General features: G+C 42.1%; 1 protein-coding gene across 5 annotated transcripts; it reads left to right on the top strand.

The window, feature by feature from the left end:
* The first annotated feature begins 2,102 nt into the window (after positions 1-2,102).
* Atp23 (ATP23 metallopeptidase and ATP synthase assembly factor homolog) lies at positions 2,103-18,225 on the top strand. 5 transcript variants are annotated; one of them, XM_048349872.1, is made up of 6 exons: positions 2,103-2,276; positions 3,193-3,238; positions 4,911-4,992; positions 10,406-10,543; positions 14,028-14,111; positions 17,772-18,225. In XM_048349872.1, the coding sequence occupies exons 1-6, from the start codon at positions 2,255-2,257 to the stop codon at positions 17,973-17,975; spliced, it is 576 nt and encodes a 191-aa protein (XP_048205829.1). In that variant the 5' UTR covers positions 2,103-2,254; the 3' UTR covers positions 17,976-18,225. The 5 variants fall into 5 exon arrangements, with proteins under 5 accessions (XP_048205829.1, XP_048205815.1, XP_048205822.1 ...); XM_048349858.1 differs by having other exon boundaries at positions 2,103-2,441; XM_048349880.1 differs by lacking the exon at positions 2,103-2,276 and adding an exon at positions 2,446-2,552.
* The last annotated feature ends 782 nt before the right edge of the window (positions 18,226-19,007 follow it).

Raw genomic sequence — 19,007 nt, 5'->3', positions numbered from 1 at the left:
CTGGGGCTTGGACTCAGGGTTCTTTTTCCTTAAGGCTAGCACTCTATCTCTTGAGCCACGGCAACACTTCTGGCATTTCCTGTTTATGTGGTACTAGGGAATCGAACCCAGGGCTTTGTGCATGCTAGGCAAGCACTCTAATGTTAAGCCACATTCCCAGCTCCAGAGTACTAGTGTTGACAAAAATAAATAGGTAAAGGCTAGGTGCCAATGGCTTATGACTATAATCCTAGCTACTCAGGAGGCTGAGATCTGAGGATTATAGTTCAAAGCCAGCCTGGGAAGGAAAGTCTATGAGACTCTTATCTCCAAATAACCACCAGAAATCTGGAAGGGGTGCTGTGGCTTCAAGTGGTAGAACTCTAGCTATGTGTGGAAGATTCCGGGACCATGTCCAAGCCCTGAGTTCAAGGCCCATGACTGACCAAAACAAAAAAAAACAATGTTTAGGCACAGCACCCAGACCCCGAGTTCAAGCCCTGGGATCGGCACAGGAAGAAAACAAGTACTTAGAGGGAAATATTGAAGTTTTAAATTTATGCTTGCTGGTTGTGTGGTCCTGGCAAATGATTCAGTTTTGCTGAGCCTACTTTCCTTATTTATAAATTAGGGCTAAGACTACTTTGCAAGGTTGAAGTAAGGATGAGAAATAATGTATCCCTCTTTATCTAACTTATGTAACTGTAATCCCTCTGTATATCACCTTCATAATAACAATAAAATTAAAACTAATGTATCCAAGGTGATTTCAATAATCTTAAAACAATTAAGCTTCTGAAGTCTATTACATAGGTGTTTATATTCCTACAATATTTCAAATGAATGAGTTTTTGTATTCATTCAATTTAGACATTTACTGAGTTCCAAAGATGCATAAGGCACTGTTCATAATTCTTAGGGCCTTGTGAACCCATATTTTATTTAGGTGTATTTCCTATGTAAGCCATATGCTGTTTTTTAACTTCAGCAATTCTCTTAATCATCTTGTTTCTGTGGAACTGACTGGCCCATCAGAGTGTGTGCTGAATGAATTTGTGGAAAGCCAAGCTGAATAATTTAGTGTGGAAACAAAACCTATATTAGATAAGATCTGGAAGGCTGTGATGACAACAAGTATTTGGTAATTTGGGAGAACAGGAGACATTGGCTTTGATTAGGGTCACTGGTAATGCCATGTGGTGGAGTGGTAGTCTTGACCTAATTATGGGGACTGAGAAAAAAGGACTAAAGACAAGTTATGAGTTGTTTTGTTTTCAGAATTATTAGGGGTGAGAAAATAGTGTGGATAAATGGGTCCTGATGAGACATGTCTTTTTTTGTTGTTGTTGGGGTTTAGGGGCTTGAACTCAGGGCCTGAGCAGTGGCCCTGAGTCTTTTTGTTTCCTCAAGACTAATGCTCCACCACTTGAGCCACACTACCTGCACTTCCGGCATTTTAGTAATTAATTGGTGATAAGAGTCTCATGGACTGCCCCAGCTGGCTTTGCACCTCACTTCTCCAATTTCAGCCTTCTGAGAAGCTAGGATTACAGGTGTGAGCCACCGGTGCATGGCTTTTGATACCGTTATAGTTATTATGACAGTTTTCAGTGTTTGTGAAAAACAGCGCTTTCACCACGGTCTGAGGCGCCTTGGATAGAGTGGATCGGAGGGACTGTGGCACAGGTCAGGGATGGCGACTGGCCTGCATAGGAGTGTGTGTGTGTGTAGGAATGGATGGAGAAGCCCTTCAATGGACTTAGTGGCCAGTATTAGGTAGGAGGAGTAAGGAGTGTCCAGGAGGGGACAGCACTTCTATAGCAGGCAGCAAAATCTGCCTACATGAACTGGCTAGCCATGACAAGGGGAAGGCAGCTGCTAAGCCCATGCTGCCAGGACAGTTGACAGCTCCAGTCCTGCCCTCTGCGTGGGCCCCGCCCATGCCTCTAAGCCCCACACCTGTCGCCCCGCCCATCTCATCTGGCCCGCCCCTTATTTTTTGCCCTGCCCAGTAGCCCAAGCATCTCGCCACTCCCACTTGATCTGACCCGCCCAATCACCGCCCATCTCTGGCTCCGCCTCGATTGGGCCCCGCCACTCTCTGGCCCCGCCCAGTCCCCCAACCTGGCTAGGAGACCCGGCGGGCCCAACACCCTCGGAGGGCCCCACCCCGCTGCCCGTGCGCCCTGCAGAGGAAGGGCTGGACAGTGGGGTGGGCGGCGGGGCCGTTACCTCTTCCTGTCTCACTCCAGGCGGCGCGAGGTTTTTGAGTTCTATGGCGGGAGCTGGAGAGCCGCGTGAGTCAGGCCCCGCGGCGGGGGAGCCTCAGCAGCCGCCGCCCGCCTTGTGCCAGGTCTCCCCCGAGCGGCCGGCGCTGGGGAAGCCCCAGCAAGGGCTTCTCGCCACCTTCTTCACCCATAACCAGAAGTGCCAGCTCATGCTCCTCGAGACGCTGCAGACAAGTAGGAGCCGAGACCTGGAGGCTGGGGGTCGGCGAGGTGGTGTTTGAGACCCGGTGGGGCAAGGAAAGGCCTGCGCCCCACCCAGCCTGCAGGGCGCCGGTGCAGTCCCTGGTGCTGGATGGGTGGAGCAGTCACTCAGCCTGCGGTGTAGGAATTACGAGGTGGTAGCAGAGCCTGCGCCTGTTTCCCCATCAGGGAAGAGGCTGAGACTTTTGAGGTCTACTCTTTTGCTTGTAGAATGAATAAGAAGTGAGGCTGGGACTTTGCCCTTTTCGGTTACATTCACAGGTTTCTTCTTTTTTTTTGTGTGTGTGCCAGTCCTGGGGTTTGAACTCAGGGCCTGGGCACTGCCCCTGAGCTTCTTTTGCTCAAGGCTAGCACTCTGCCACTTTGAGCCACAGTGCTGCTTCTGGTTTTTGAATGGTTAATTGGAGCTAAGATTCTCATGGGGACTTTTCTGCCCAGGCTGGTTTCGAAACTTGGTCCTCAGATCTGAGCCTAGTTAGGATTACAAGGCAATGAGCCACCTTCACCTGGCCTTTTTTGGTATTTGTATTCATGTTTTATTTCATCCAAGATTTGTTTTGATATTTAATTAAGTTTCTCTTTTATGTTCATTTTTTACATATTTAGAGAAACTATTACTTCATTGTGCTTGTGAGTTATTCTCTTGATGATATACTGTTATTTGGATAATTTAATCAGTACTACTTTCCCAATAGCGTACTTAATTGAATCAATATCTTTTTAGATCCGTATGTCAAACTTCTACTTGATGCTATGAAGCATTCAGGTTGGTAAGTAAATCTTTAAAAAATATTGCTATATATTTTGACTCCTCCAAACAAAGAACTAAAAAACTAGAGCCACTTGAGATTTTTCTCTTTAGATCATGAAGGCTTTTCCATAGACTGTGACTGGCAGTGTTCATAGCAGGTGGGCCTTGTTTTCTCCTGTTATTTTTGTTCTGACTCAGTCTGTGGCTGTTCCATTCACCTTGGTATTTAGTAGACAATACTTAAATTCTCTCTTAAGTAATTAAGCCTGGAATTTCTATGAAACCAACATAGGCATTGTTTTTTATGAAGGAGAGATCTCAACTTGATATGTAGTAGGGGCTCTCCAGATATTAACTTTGAAGCGCTTAAAGGAAGTGACTTCCGAGACTCACTTCTTTTTTTTTTTAAGAATTAGGAGGCAATTTTATTGTAAAGTGCATATATTTTTAAAAATAATTACTTATTTATTGTCAAAGTGATGTACAGAGGGGTTACAGTTTCATACATAAGGCAGTGGGTATATGTCTTGTACAATTTGTTACTTCTTCCCTCATTTCTCCCTCTCCACCCTCCCCCTTCCGGAGACTCACTTCTTAACATTTGATCCAAGGAAAGGAACTCCATCATATTTCTTTCTCTCTTTCTTTTGTCAGTCATGAGGCTTGAACTCAGGGCTTAGACACTGTCCCTGAGCTCTTTTTGCTCAAGGCTAGCACTATACCACTTTGAGCCACACCACTACTTCTGGTTTTCTGGTGGTTAATTTGAGATAAGAGTCTCATGGACTTTTCTGCCCATGCTGGCTTTGAACCATGGTCCTCAGATTTCAGCCTCCTGAGTAGCTAGGATTACAAGCGTGAGGTACCTGCACCCACCTTCCATCATATTTCTGATATTGACCAAATCCTAGGGTTATAGGCATGAATTTACAGGCAGGTGAACTTAGCAAGAGCTTACCATAGGTGGCTGGCGCTTTTTTTTTTTTGCTGGTTCTAGGGCTTGAACTCTGGGCCTGGTTGTTGTCCCTGAGCTTCTTTTTGCTCAAGGCTAGCACTCTACCACTTGAGTCACACCGCCACTTCCAGCTTTTTCTGAGTAGTTTATTGGAGATAAGAGTCTGACAGCCTTTCCTGCCTGGCTGGCTTTGAACTGTGATCCTAAGATCTCGCCTCCTGACTAGCTAGGATTACAAGCATGAGGCACCTGCACCTGCCTTTCATCGTATTTCTAATCCGCTTTTTTTTTTTGGCCAGTCCTGGACCTTGGACTCAGGGCCTGAGCACTGTCCCTGGCTTCTTCCCGCTCAAGGCTAGCACTCTGCCACTTGAGCCACAGCGCCACTTCTGGCGGTTTTCTGTATATGTGGTGCTGGGGAATCGAACCTAGGGCCTCGTGTATCCGAGGCAGGCACTCTTGCCACTAGGCTATATCCCCAGCCCCTCTAATCCGCTTTTAACCAGTTGACCAAATGCTTTGTAGGGTCAGAGAGTTTGAACTAGGCTAGATTTCACAAGGATAGTGTCTGTATTTTATAGGTAAGAAAATGGAGTCCTGAAGGTATTAGTTTGCTTTCCCATATTATGTGAGTGATGGAAATTTCCTATATGGTGAAGGGTTTCCTGACTGCTGGCCCAGGGCTGTTCCCCACTCCTGCTGAACATTGTCTCTTTCCTTTGTTCTTGCCTTTTAGTGCTGTTAACAGAGACAGACACTTTTCTTGTGAAGATTGTAGCGGAAATGTCAGTGGAGGTTTTGATGCTTCTACATCTCAGGTAGGCTTCTTTGCCAGATTGTTTTTTTCCATTTAAACCTTTAAAAAATAAGCTTTTTATTATCGTTATTGATGCACAGAGGGCTTACTATTTCATAAGTCAGGTAATGAGTACATTTCTTTTTGGACAATGTCACCCCTTCCTTCACTCTCTCCTCAGTTCTTCCCTCCCATCCCACCCACAAATTGTATAGTTCATTTTCAACATAGTTTCTAATGAGTTACCACTGCTCTATTTGTTCACCCTTTGTCCCTCCCATTCTCCCCCCTGCCATATTTGCTAAGCACTTTGCCATGCTGGGTGTTCTGTTTGGTAGACTTTGTGTATGTCTAAAAAAAGGAAAAAAAAATAGAGGCCAGGCACCATTGGGCTCATGCTTTTGAGGTCTAGGGATCAAGGTTTGAAGTTAGCCCAGGCTGAAAAGTCCATGAGACTCCTACCTCCAATTAACCACCAGAAAGCCACAAATGGACCTGTGGCTTAAGTGGTAAAGTACTAGCCCTTAATCAAACAGGCTAAAGAATAGCACTCAGGTCTCGAGTTTAAGCTCCAGGACTGATGTGCTTGCATGTACAGTATGTGCATGCGAGCGTGTGTGCACGCTCACTTACACACACACACACGCACACAAATGGTAAGTCCTGATAAATTCACCTGCTACCCTGCCTCCCAGGAGTCAGCTGAGTGAACACTTTTTTTGTGTGGTATTGGCATGTAAACTTAAGACTTTGAATTTGTTCAACAGGCTCTCTTACTTGAGCAATGCCGTCAGTAGTTTGCACTGTGTGTGTGTGTGTGTGTGTTAGTTCAGGGGCTTGACTTCAGGGTCCTGGCTACTGTCTTTGAGCTTTTTTTTACTTAAGGCTAGCGCTCTACCACTTGAACCACAGCTCTACATTTGGCTTTTTTGGTAGTTAACTGGAGATAAGGGCCCACAAGCTTTCCTGCCCAGGCTGGCTTTGATCCCTGATCATCAGATGTCAGCCTATTGCATAGCTAAGATTACAGGTATAAGCCACTGGTGCCTGGCTGCTTTAATTATTTTTTAGGAAAGGTCTCACTTTTTGCTCAGGCCAGACTGGACCACAATCTTCCTATTTATGCTTCCCTTTAGTTGAGATAGTAGGTGCTTGCCACCATGCCCAGATTTTTCTGCTGAGATGGGGTCTTGTGAACTTTTTAGCTTTGACTGGCCTGAAATTGTGATCTTTCCTATCTCAGCTTCCCATGTAGCTGGGATGGCAGGCACACAAGACCACTGTGCCCAGCTGTTGGTTAAGACAAAATCTTGTGAACTTTTTGTTGAGACTGACTTTGAACTTCAGTCCTCTTGATCTTCACTTCCTAAGAACTAGGATTAGAGATGTGACCCACCTACACTCAGCCATTTTGAACTTTCATCTTAATTCTTAGCAGTGTTGAGCAAGTAGCACATTCTTCCTGTTTCAATGAAGATTTTTAGTATGAAGTCTTTCATACAGAATGAAGGAAACACCTGTGTAACTGCCGTCAAGATTAGAGAAGTAGGTTATACCAATAAAAGTCCATGTTCTGCTTTCAATCATGTTTCCCTCTTACCTTTTTTAGTGGAAATCATTCCCTTCTACTGAGTGGTTTTTTTTCCCCCCTATCTTCTAATACAGACCAATTATGTGTTATTTAGATGCTTGCTTTTGTGTTTTATCCAGAGAATACTTTGAGTTATATGTAATCTTTATGAAATCTCACAGTAGATAGTGTCGTGTGTGTGTGTGTGTGTCTGTATGTGTGTCTTTGGGGTCCTAGGGCTTGAATTCTGGGCCTGGGAACTATCTCTGAACTTCTTTTTTTTCATGATTTATTTATTTATTTTTTTATTAATTGAACATAATTTTTTTTTACAAGGTGTTGTGCAAAGAGGGTGCAGTTACATAGTAGGGCAGTGTGTACATTTCTTGTGATATCTTACGACCTGTTTTTCTATCCCTTGTCTAGGTCAGGTAGACATATATGTAATATACAATGTATCAAGAACATATACAGTATTCACAGACTTGGTCTCTACTGTCTCTCCGTCTCCCTTTGTTAACAGTCATATATCAGGGAGATCATGCCCCTTTGTTTTCTGTGTTCTAGGCTTGTCTCACTCAACATTATCTGTTCGAGTTCTGACCATTTCCCTGCGAATAACAATATTTCACCATTCCTAATCGCTATGTAGTATTCCATTGTGTATAAGTACCATATTTTTTGGATCCATTCATCTGTGGAGGGGCATCTGGGTTGTTTCCATATTTTGGCTATTGTGAGTTGTGCCGCGATAAACATGGAAGTACAAATGTCTTTTTGATATCTTGGGTTTTGCTGTTTAGGATAGATGCCTAGGAGTGGTATGGCTGGGTCATAGGGTAGGTCTATATTGAGCTTTTTGAGAAACCTCCATACTGTTTTCCAAAGTGGTTGTACTAATTTGCACTCCCACCAACAATGGAGAAGGGTTCCTCTTTCCCCACAGCCCCTCCAGCATTTGTTGTTTCCTGAGTTCAGAGTATAGGCCATTCTAACTGGGGTGAGGTGGTATCTCAGGGTTGTTTTTATTTGCATTTCCTTTACTAGCAGGGATGTTGAGCATTTCCTCAGGTGTTTCTTTGCCATTTTTATATCTTCTCTTGTGAAGTCTCTCTTTAGCTCTTTTGCCCATTTCCTAATAGGTTTATTGGGCTTGGAGGGGCTTAGTTTTTTGAGTTCTCTGTAGATGACTGATATCAGGCCTTTGTCTGTTGCTGTGCTGGTAAATATCCTTTCCCATATCGTTGGCTGTCTTTCTATTTTGGTGGCTATGACCTTAGCTGTGCAGAAACTTTTTAATTTGTAGTAGTCCCATTTGTCGAGTCTTTCCCCTATTTGTTGTGCCCCTGGGACTCTATTCAGGAAGTTCCTTCCTGTGCCTATAAGTTCTAGCGTCTTTCCTACTCTGTCCTTCAGTAGTTTCAAGGATTCAGGTCTGATGTTGAGGTCCTTGATCCATTTTGAGTTGATCTTGGTGCATGGTGATAGGCTTGGTTTTACTTTGAGTTTTCTGCATATGGCTGCCCAGTTCTCCCAGCACCAGTAGTTGAAGAGGCTATGTTTATTCCATTGTATGTCTTTAGCACCTTTGTCGAATATCAGTTGGCTGTAAGAGTGCGGTTTTATTTCTGGGTCTTCAATTCTAATCCACTGGTCTTCCAATCTGTTTTTATACCAATACCATGCTGTTTTTGTTATGATGGCCTTGTAGTAGAGCTTGAAGTCTGGTATTGTGATACCTCCTGCACTGTTTTTTTTGCCTAGAATTGCTTTGGCTATTCTAGGTTTTTTGCTGTCTGAACTTCTTTTGCTAAAGGCTAACACTTTACTACTTTGGCCACAGAAGCTGCTTCTGGCTTTTTCTGAATAATTTATTGGAGATAAGAATCTCACAGACTTTCCTGCTTGGGCTGGCTTCAAATTGTGATCCTCAGATCTCAGCTAGGATTACAGGCATGAGCCACTGGTGTCTGGATGATAGGTAGTCTTTTGTAACTCTCAGTTCTTTGATTGAACATTGTGAGATTCTTCTATGCTGTTATCCATACCTCTCTGGTTTATTTAGTTTCACCAGTGTGTGTGTGTAATATAATTCACCCTATCTAATATTGATTGTTTTCAATTTTATTGTGAACAGTGCTTCTCTGAGTGTTCTTGACCTTTTCTCTTGGCACACATTGACCAGTCTCTCCAAAGTCTCTGAATTTCTGGGTCATGGAGCATGCACATACTTGACTAGCTGGGAGTGCCAAACACTTCCTTCCCATACACAACACTGTTTTGGTTTTTCTTTCTTTTTTTCTAGATTTATTTTCCTCGTCCAGCTCCTTAAATGTTGAAGTTCCTTAATTCTTGGTGTGTGATTCCCTCTTTTTTTACTCGATATTTTGACAAATTTTCTAGCTCAGAATCTTTTGAATGCTATATCCTTAAGTGCAAGCACGACTTAACATCTTCACTTGGATGTCTTCAAGGCATTTTCACCCAATGTGTCTAAGTCCAAATTTTACTATTTCCTGTCTTCACCAAATATGATGTTTTAGATCTTCCTATTTCAGTGGATCATTTCTGTTATCCATCCTGTTATTTAAGCCAGAAATATCTAGCTTATCCTGCCTCTGGTCTGGAGTTTATTAGCCTTCTAGTAGCTTTCTACACTTAATTTTGGTTGTTTCCTTCTTACTCTTCCAACTATGATTGGAAGGATAAAATCAGCAGAAAGCAAAAGCCGTTGTGTCTCAGGCTTCCTCAGCGGCTTCCCATTGCTCTCACGATAAAGAGGCCTCTGAGATTTGGTCCCTGTCAACCTCGCCAGCCCATCTCATGCCTGACACCCTTTACTCTGGATGTTAGTTCTTGGCCCGGCTTCCAACAGTCCAGTCCTCAGCTCCCTCTCTCCTTCCCTTGTGCAGATGTTTTTTTCTTTGTCTGGGATACTCCCTTCTTTTCCTTAAATTTAATTCCCATTCACCTGTTAGATCTCCTTTTTAACATTCCTGCCAGAGAAGCCTTTCTCAGTCCCAGCACTCTCTCAAATGTGGGCTTTTCTTCATGAGAACTATCATTGCTTGAGTTTAAATATTTTAGTAAATATTTGACTAATTTCTGTCTCAGTAGATCAGGTCTATCATTAGGTCTTGGTTGACTAGATGAATGTTGAATGAATATATATAAAACATCTGGCACCTTTCCCAGTCTCTGACATCTAGTAAGTCTACAGTTAGTAGCCGTTGTCATCAGGGCCCCTCATGTCTATCTTGTTTGCATAGAGTTCTTCTCAGTGTGCCACTGGTTTTTGCCCTTCTTCCTGAAGGTCTTTCTGAGAATTTCTCCTGGCATTTTTTTCTCATTCTAGTAGAATGAGTTGAGTGGTGGCCAGTAATTGTTCATTCCTTGCTCACTTAGAAGTTTGCTAAGTATTTTACGTATGCTCTCATTTAGTTTTCTCAATGCGATGAGGTAGGTACTCTGTTTCCTTTTTATAGTTGAGGAAACTGAGGGACAGAGAGGTTAAAAGAACTGGCCTGAAGTTGCTGTGTTAGCAAAGGCTAGTGCTAGAGTTTGATTGTGTCTGCTTCACTCACGACCCACACTGTAACCACAATGCTGAGGCGTCTAAGACAAATTGGTATGATTAGCTTAGTATGGACAGTCTGTGAGTATGTGTCCTTCATCTAAGGGAGGAAGAGGGAGAAGCCAGTCATGAGAGTTAGGGCTGGGACTTGATGAGTGAGGGTAGAGAAGAATGAGAAGAGGCAGTCCAAGCCAGTGAGCCTTGGTACCCTGGAGGAGAACGTGGGCAATTTGAGAAACGAATGCAAATTTTGGAAAATAACAAAACTCCTCTTATTTTGGTGTCTCCTAGATTGTTTTGTGCCAGAATAATATCGGTAATCAGGCCCATATGAACAGAGTGGTCACTCACGAGCTCATCCATGCATTTGACCACTGTCGCGCTCATGTGCACTGGTTCACCAATGTCAGACACCTGGCCTGCTCTGAGGTGAGTGCCACTGTAGAGATGCTTATTCTTCTCCAGAGTACTCTGTATTCGAACATTTCCTTCAAGTATAATTAATTTAAATATATTACTTTCCTTGCTGTCATGGTTACACCTTAATATATTTTTAGAATTATCTTAAAAGTACTCTGTGTTAAGGCCTAATAACAGTGATGACTGACTTTAATTATAATAAGCATTTTTTTTCTGTGGAACAAGTTATATAGTATTAAAAGATAACTAGTATTCACTGAGGTCTAAATGCCAAGCACTGTGCTGTTTGTAGGGATTCTTTTATAAATTTATTTTTTGTGGTGCTGGGAATCTAATCTTTTTTTTTTTTTTGGCCAGTCCTGGGCCTTGGACTCAGGGCCTGAGCACTGTCCCTGGCTTCTTCCCGCTCAAGGCTAGCACTCTGCCACTTGAGCCACAGTGCCGCTTCTGGCCGTTTTCTGTATATGTGGTGCTGGGGAATCGAACCTAGGGCCTCGTGTATCCGAGGCAGGCACTCTTGCCACTAGGCTATATCCCCAGCCCTGGGAATCTAATCTTGCTGGGTATCCGTGTTACTTTGTGCATGTTACTTATTATCGAACCATACCCTAAATAAAAATCACTTTGTGGGGTATTATTATTATTGTAGTATTGGGGTTTGAACTCAGGGCCTTGTATTTGTTCAGCTTGTTGCTTGCTTTCTGGACTGGCTTGCTTCCTTTTTTTTTTTTTTTTTTTCTTTTCTCCTTTGGTGCCAATCTTGGGGTTTGAACTCAGAGCCTGAGATTTTATTTTTCAAGTCCTTTTTTTTTGCCAGTCCTGGGCCTTGAACTCAGGGCCTGAGCACTGTCCCTGGCTTCCTTTTGCTCAAGGCTAGCAGTCTGCCACTTGAGCCACAGCGCCACTTCTGGCCGTTTTCTGTATATGTGGTGCTGGGGAATTGAACCCAGGGCCTCATGTATACGAGGCAAGCTCTCTTGCCACTAGGCCATATCCCCAGCCCTCAAGTCCTTTTTAGCTGAAAGCTAGCATTCTACCTGTTGAGCCACAACTCCACTTTTGGCTTTTGGTAGTTTTTGTTGGAGATAAGAGTCCCATAGACTTTTCTGATCTTTGGATTTCAGCCTCCTGAGTAGCTTGGATTACAGGCCTGAGCCATTGGTGCCTGATACTGTCTTGCTTTCTGGCAAGCACTCTTGCCACTAGGCCATATTCCCAGCCCTGTCTTGCTTTCTTAGCTAGTGCTTTATCATTTGAGCCATGCTTGCAGTTGGGTTTTTGCTAGTTAAAGATGGCATCTCAGAGACTTTCTGCCTGAGCAGGTTTCAAATCTTGATTTTCCAGATCTCAGTCTCCTGAGTGAGGATTACAGATATGAGCCACCCGCACCTGGCTTTTTATTTAAGCTCCACAACAACCCATGGAGGAAAATAGTGTTACTATTCTTGTTTTATGTGTATGAGTAGTTCTTTAGATTGTATGGTTAGTAAGTTTCAGAGGTTCCAACCAGGGTTCTGGGTTCTAGTTTTCTGTGTTGTCTCTCCTAGGTACAGTCCTTGCTTGTCCTGAAATAAAATATTTAGTTTCAAATATACACGTAGCTGTGTGCTGGTGGCTCTCGCCTGTAATCCTAGCTACTCAGGAGGCTGAGATCTCAGGATCACTATTTGAAGCCAGACTGTGCAGGAAAGTCTGTGAGACATTTATCTTTAATGAGCCACCAAAAAGCTAGAAGTAGAGCTTTGTCTTAAGCAGTATAACACTAGCCTTGAGCAAAAAAGCTCAGGGATAGAGCCCAGGCCCTGAGTTTAATTCTTAGGATTTACGCGCGCATGCACAGGCACGCACACATGTGCACGCACGCGTACACACACACACATAAAACCTACAACATAGATATTTATCATTAAGCATGTTGAATTACTTTCAGAAATACCTGTATGGGTATGGGCATATATCGCACACACTATGTACGTCTGTATATCTATTTATAAATATATCTTCATCTCAAGCTTATGTATAATAACTTAGACTATTTCCCCTTGAAATTAATATGGGACTTTACTGCATCTAATTATAATTCACATTATTTGGAGAGTAGACTACAAAACCTGAGGGGTTTTTATTTTTTTGTATTTTGTATTTGTGTGTGTGTATATGTGTGCATGCGTGCGTGTGTGCGTGTGTATTGCTCCTGGGGCTTGAACTCAGGCCTGGGTGCTATCCTTAATCTTTTTTGCTCTAGGCTATTGCTTTACCACTTGAGCCTTAGTTTCACTTCCAGTCCTTTTAATGCTTCATTGGAAAGACCTCACAGAGTTTCCTTCCTCGGCTGGCTCTGAACTGCCATCCCTAGATCTCAGCCTCCTGAGTAGCTAGGATTATAGTTACAGGTGTGGGCTACTGGTGTGAGCTACTGGTGTGGCCTAAAACCTGAGTTTTAAAGTAGGTCTCTCTCTTGAGTGCTGTGAGAATTAACTCCTATTAGCTAGCTAACGTGTATTAAGTACCTTGAGTTCTTCAGAGGAATGAGGCAACATTATTGTAGAAGTTACAAGAAGTGGGACATTCTGTTTGCTATGAAATATCAAAAATGTGGCCAAAGGCTGTGGAGTCTTGGTGGGGAGTGCCAGTATTTTCTTTTTAATTCATGAAAACGTAATAAATTGGAAAGTATGTCATAACTTCAGTCTGCCATGTTCATAGTATAGCAAGTTTAGAATATCCTTGATTCTTTGTGCATTGTTTGCATCCTTTGTTTCCTAGGAAAGTCAAATCCCCGGAGAAGTATCATGCCTCAGGGTTGAGGGAAAGTCCAAGAGAGTTCAGAGGTTTGTGCTGGGGCCAGGCTGTGTGCTCAAAGTGCTGTGGCTCTGGATGGGTTCACTTTTGAGCCCACATGGAAGTACAGTTTGTAGATGTTGAGAAGAATGCTTTGTTCAACTCCTTGTGGTCATTTCTGAGAGCATCTATATTTTGTAGAGATTATGGACTTTAACATTGAGGTTCAGTGTCTGACCTTTAGTTCCTAAAGAAATTAGTTCTGTCTATAATAAGGCTATAGGGTAAAGTTAAGAAAACTCACTTTAGTAGGAGATTGAAATCCTCTGCCTCCTGCCCTGATGTATATGGCATTATTTAGTAGTGCCCATGAATTTTTTGTTTTTGTCCATCATGGGGCTTGAACTCCTGGCCTGGGTGCTGTTGCTGACCTTTTTGTGCTCAAGGCTAGTGCTCTACCACTTTGAGCCACAGCACCACTTCTGGTTTTCTGGTGGTTAATTGGAGATAAGAGTCTCACAAACTTTCTTGCCTGAGCTGGAGTCTGCTTTTTAATAGTTTAAAATGCTTTAAAAGAAATCTTGCATATACTCTGTTCTCAGAAAAAAAATGCTAATTTCATACTGCTTCCCAGTTTTTAAGATTTGGTTGATATTATACAGATAATTCACTGAGCATTTCTTTTTCTTTTTTTTTTTTTTTGTTGTGATAGATTCGAGCTGCTAATCTTAGTGGGGACTGTTCACTTGTAAATGAAATATTTCGGCTCCATTTTGGATTAAAACGACATCACCAGGTAAGAGCTAACATAAAGTCACCTACTTTCAAGTGGGTTATAAGTAGAAATGATGAACAAAGAAATGACGTACACTTAGTATTTGAAATGTAAAAGAATCACATCTATGAAAAGAGTACAGTATGTGGACCACTTAAGTCAAGGAGTTCTGCTTTATAATTAAGGACAAGTTTTATGTGAGTAGTTGAGAGATTTCAGAGCTGTAATCTTACTTCTGAACACGTCTGGATAGTGGTAGATGAAGAATAGGAGTGAAATCACTGAGTATCTTTGAACAGTACTGAATTTATATTTTAAAATTACCACAATGCTCTAGGAACAGAAAATGTAATTCCTGTCAGAGCAGAGATTGCATTGCTGCACAAGGCATGGCTGTGGTTAATGGCGTCTAAAAAGCATGCATGACAAGACAGGGAGGTTTCGAATTCGGGTATACTTGGTTATGATGGACTAGTCTGAGAAGAGAAGAAATTATTAATTCACTATAGATATTAGTGAGTTTCAACGTGACAGATCCATACACATACATACTGTGTTTTTTGTTTTTTTTTTCCAGCTTGAACTCAGGGACTGAACACTGTCCCTGGCTTCTTTTTGCTCAAGGCTAGCCCTCTACCACTTGAGCCACAGTGCCACTTCTGGCTTTTTCTACATATGTGGTATTGAGGAATGGAACCCAGGGCTTCATGTATGCTAGGCAAGCACTCTACCACTAAGCCATATTTCCAGCCCCACATACTGTGTTTTGATTGTATCTCCTAAACTGTTCTACCATTCTCTCTCTTCCCCTGGCCCTGGCCTTCTTGCCCTTCCTAGCAGTCCCTTTGTTACTTTTAGGTCATTATTTAAAAAATGAAAAGTTAGTTTTTGCATATGAGAAAAAACATGCAATACCTGCCTTACTGACAAGGAAGATAAAGAGATTTGCCTTATTTTACTTTGTGTGATGACCATCGGTCTCCTGCAAACAATATGATTTCATTCCTCATTATGGCTGAAAAATACTCCAATATATATTCCACATTTTCTTTATTTATTCATTGGTTGGTATATGCTTACACTGATTCCATAGCTTTGCTTTTGTGACTCATGCTGCAGTGAACATGGGTATGCAAGTACTGAGAGGGATTTTGCAAATAAAAAGATGAAAGTAAAGCAGATTGTCTTGTCAGAAAGTCTTTAAGATTCTTGGTAGATGAGCATTGAAAGAGAATGTGTAGCCCTCATGGGCTGATAAAGAATATGAGTGGCTCTGCCCATAGCACCCCAGGCTCTGTGTCCACACTTGGGAGAAGGGCTGGTCAGAATTTTTTTTTTCTAGTTCTGGGGCTTGAACTCAGGGCCTGAGCACTGTCCCTGGCTTTTTTTTGCTCAAACCTAGCACTCTTGAGCCACGGTGCCACTTCCGGCCTTTTCTGTATGTGTGGTGCTGAGGTATCCAACCCAGGGCTTCATGCATGCTAGGCAAGCACCCTACCACTAAGCCACATTCCCAGCTCCAGAGATTTTTTTTTTAATGGGCAGAGCTAGTTGGACTCACTCAAAGTGAGTCTCATTTTGCGAGACATCAGGATCACCATTTTAACCAGATACATAAAAGATAGGGTTAGAATAGCAAAAGGTCTACTGGTTCACTCAGGAAAAGAGGAATTCAACTGTGGGTGGAGGTAGAGAGTCAGTGAACTACTATGAGAACTTGTGGACTTAGTGAATGGGAGATGCCTGGAGGGCCTCACGCTGGCTAGACCATTAGGTTTCTGATCTATACCAAATCAGTCCGATGATGGCATCTTGACTGGTCTTGTGCCCTGTGCATTCTAGAAGTGCCTTGGAATCCCTGTTCCTCTCCTGGAAGGAGGGCTCATGTCAGCACACTCCAAAAATTAATAAAAGAGATCGTGATGGGATTAAAATGTGGAACAGAGCCTTCAGTGTAGTAGGGTTTCCTTTTGGCCACATCTCCTGCAGCATTTGTTATTGTTAGTTTTCCTGATAATGGATATTCTTATTGGGGTGAGGTGGAATCTCAATGTTGTTTTGATTTGCATTTCTTTTATGGCCAGTGATGTTGAACACTTCTTCACGTGTCTCTTAGCCATTCTCATTTCCTCTTCAGAGAAATCTCTTATTAGCTCTTTAGCCCATTTATTAAGGGGGCAGTGGGTTTTTTTAGGAAATGAAGCATGGAACAGAGAAAATGCAACAGCTCCCTGGATTGTTATTTTCTTTGATGCTGCAGATTGAGGAAGGCCTGATACCTGTCTTAAGGTCTACTTTTACACTGATACAGAAAGTTGCCCAGAACCAACTGCAATTTAAAGCTACTTTTTTTCCTCTAAAAAACTCCATTCATGGGGCTGGGGATATGGCCTAGTGTCAAGAGAGCTTGCCTCGTATACATGAAGCCCTGGGTTCAATTCACCAGCACCAAACATACAGCAAACAGCCAGAAGTGGCGCTGTGGCTCAGGTGGTAGAGTGCTAGCCTTGAGCAAAAAGAAGCCAGGGACATTGCTCAGGCCCTGAGTCCAAGCCCCAGGACTGGCAAAAACAAAACAAACAAAAAAACAACAACCCCAAACTCCATTCATTCATTCACTCACCCATCAGTTCACATTTATTATTTATTGAGAACAGACTCTCTGAAGAGTAATGCTGTAGACATAGCTCCAAAGTTGCTAAAGCAGTATTAGAAATCTGATATCTCATATTCAAAGCAATTGGTTTTTTGAGGATTTGTTTTGGGGGAATTTAAGTTTTTGAATTCCATGTATATTTTAGATGAGGCCCTTATCTTGAGATGGGCGTCTTGCCCAGGCTGGTCTTGAACTCCAAGTCTCAAGCCTCAGGCTTGGGTTACAGGAGTGTTTCAACATGCCTGGCTTTCACACTTGGGTTTAGTTTTTAGGGTAAGGTCAAATGCCATTCCTTTGAATTTTAGTTTGGACCTGGGGAGGAAGAAATTAACTAAAAGTTCTCCAATATTAGTGCTCAAAATATGTATGCTAAGAAATATTGAGAAATTCTAGTCTATTAGTACATAACATTAGGCCAGTTTGGAATAGACATTAGAAATATCGCTATAATACCCATGGGAAGAACACTGAAGGAATGTGTTTGCCATTTTTCTTTATCTTAGAATTCAGGCACTTCTCAAGTTTGGGTGTGCATTCCTGTAATTTTGAGGAAGTTACCTAGCCGAGACCAACTGAGAATTAGGAGGAGAGTTCCAGAGTAAAGTACATTTTAGGGCCTGGGAATATGGCCTAGTGGTAAAGTGCTTGCCTCGTAAAGTACATTTTAAATTCACTTGACTTTTATTAAGCAAGGACAATCAGGACTTGGCTTATGCAGACTTTTTATGATTTTGCAGATTTGGAGTTTGGCAAAACCTGTCAGAGAATGACATGTACTTTGATTATTGAAGAAATGAGAAAATGGAGGTCTTATGCCTAAATAATTTTAAGTTGGCCTAAACATATTCCATCATATAAAGATTACATTTCTTAATTTTTTCTCTTCATTGGAATGATAGGAATTAGTAAAAAAGATATGAGAGGAACTTCATTTAAATTCTGGTTCTGATATTATATAAAATGATTATTTCATGTTTATATATTCATGTAGAACTAAAGCCACTTATTTTTCTTTTGCTTATTAGACTTGTGTGCGAGACAGAGCCATTCTTTCTATCCTGGCTGTCAGGAATATCAGCAGAGAAATAGCTGAGAAGGCTGTTGATGAAGTCTTTGAGTCTTGTTTCAATGACCACGCACCTTTTGGAAGAATCCCACATAGCAAGATATACGCAAAATATGCTCACAGAGACTTTGAGAATCGCCATCGGTATTACTCAAATATATGAAGGCAAGGACAATGTATGTTTTAGCGCTTTAGTGATCATGAAGAAAAGATGGCTCTCAAGAAAACAGATGTATAAAATGTAAATGATCAACTGAGTCTAGATAAACCACAGGATGCTGCTTTTAATATACAATCAGAGGAAGTAACTGGCAAAAAATGAAACGGCTTTGAACTCCAAGGAATGGCTTATGTCTTTGTAGCTAATCAATTGGTAAATGAGACAAATAAACTACATTTTTGTATTTTCTGCAGTGTAATTGTTTTTAGACTTTTTTTCCATTATTGTGCTTTAAGCCATGCACCAGTGTCTTGCACATGTCCTAGCTATTCAGGAGGCTGAGATCTGAAGATGGAGGTTCAAAGCCAGCCTGGGAAGGATAGGCTGAGACTTACTGCCAGTTAATCATCCCAGAGTGGGAAGTAGGGTTGTGGCTCAAGTGGTAGAGTGCTAGCCTTGAGCAAAAAAGCTCAGAGACAGTGCCATGCCCTGAGTTTAAGCCGCAGGACCAGCCTCCCCCTCCTACTGTTCCCTCTCCCCAATATATATTATTGTCCTTTTTTTTATTATCAGTACATGAGATTATCATAAAAACTTGCTTAGGAAGCCTATGGAGCAAGCCCTTGCCCTTGTGTGATGTTGATAGGTGATCCAAGTTTGTGTTTACATTAAAGGTAAAGAAACATGAACTGATTTCATTGTAGGATATTGATGAGATGTCATGATCAAAACAAATGGGAATAATTAATGGAAATGAAAATGAGAATAGTGAAAATAGAAATAATTCCAGTCAGTAAAATTTTCTCCCTCATCCTTTATATGTGTGATATATATGTGTGTGTGTATGTACATACATACATATGTATATGTCTCACACACACTCACACACACTCATTCCTGATTAGTTTTTTTTTGTTGGTTGTGGGGTTGAACTCAGGGCCTGGGCACTGTCCCTGAGCCTCTTTGTACTCAAGGCTAGCACTCTACCACTTGAGCCACAGTACTACTTCTGGTTTTTGAGTGGTTAATTGAAGA

Source organism: Perognathus longimembris, chromosome 1, assembly GCF_023159225.1.
Source record: "Perognathus longimembris pacificus isolate PPM17 chromosome 1, ASM2315922v1, whole genome shotgun sequence".
Classification (NCBI taxonomy): domain Eukaryota; kingdom Metazoa; phylum Chordata; class Mammalia; order Rodentia; family Heteromyidae; genus Perognathus; species Perognathus longimembris.
The sequence above is the reverse complement of the archived record's forward strand: the minus strand, read 5'-3'. Positions and strand labels throughout refer to the sequence as shown.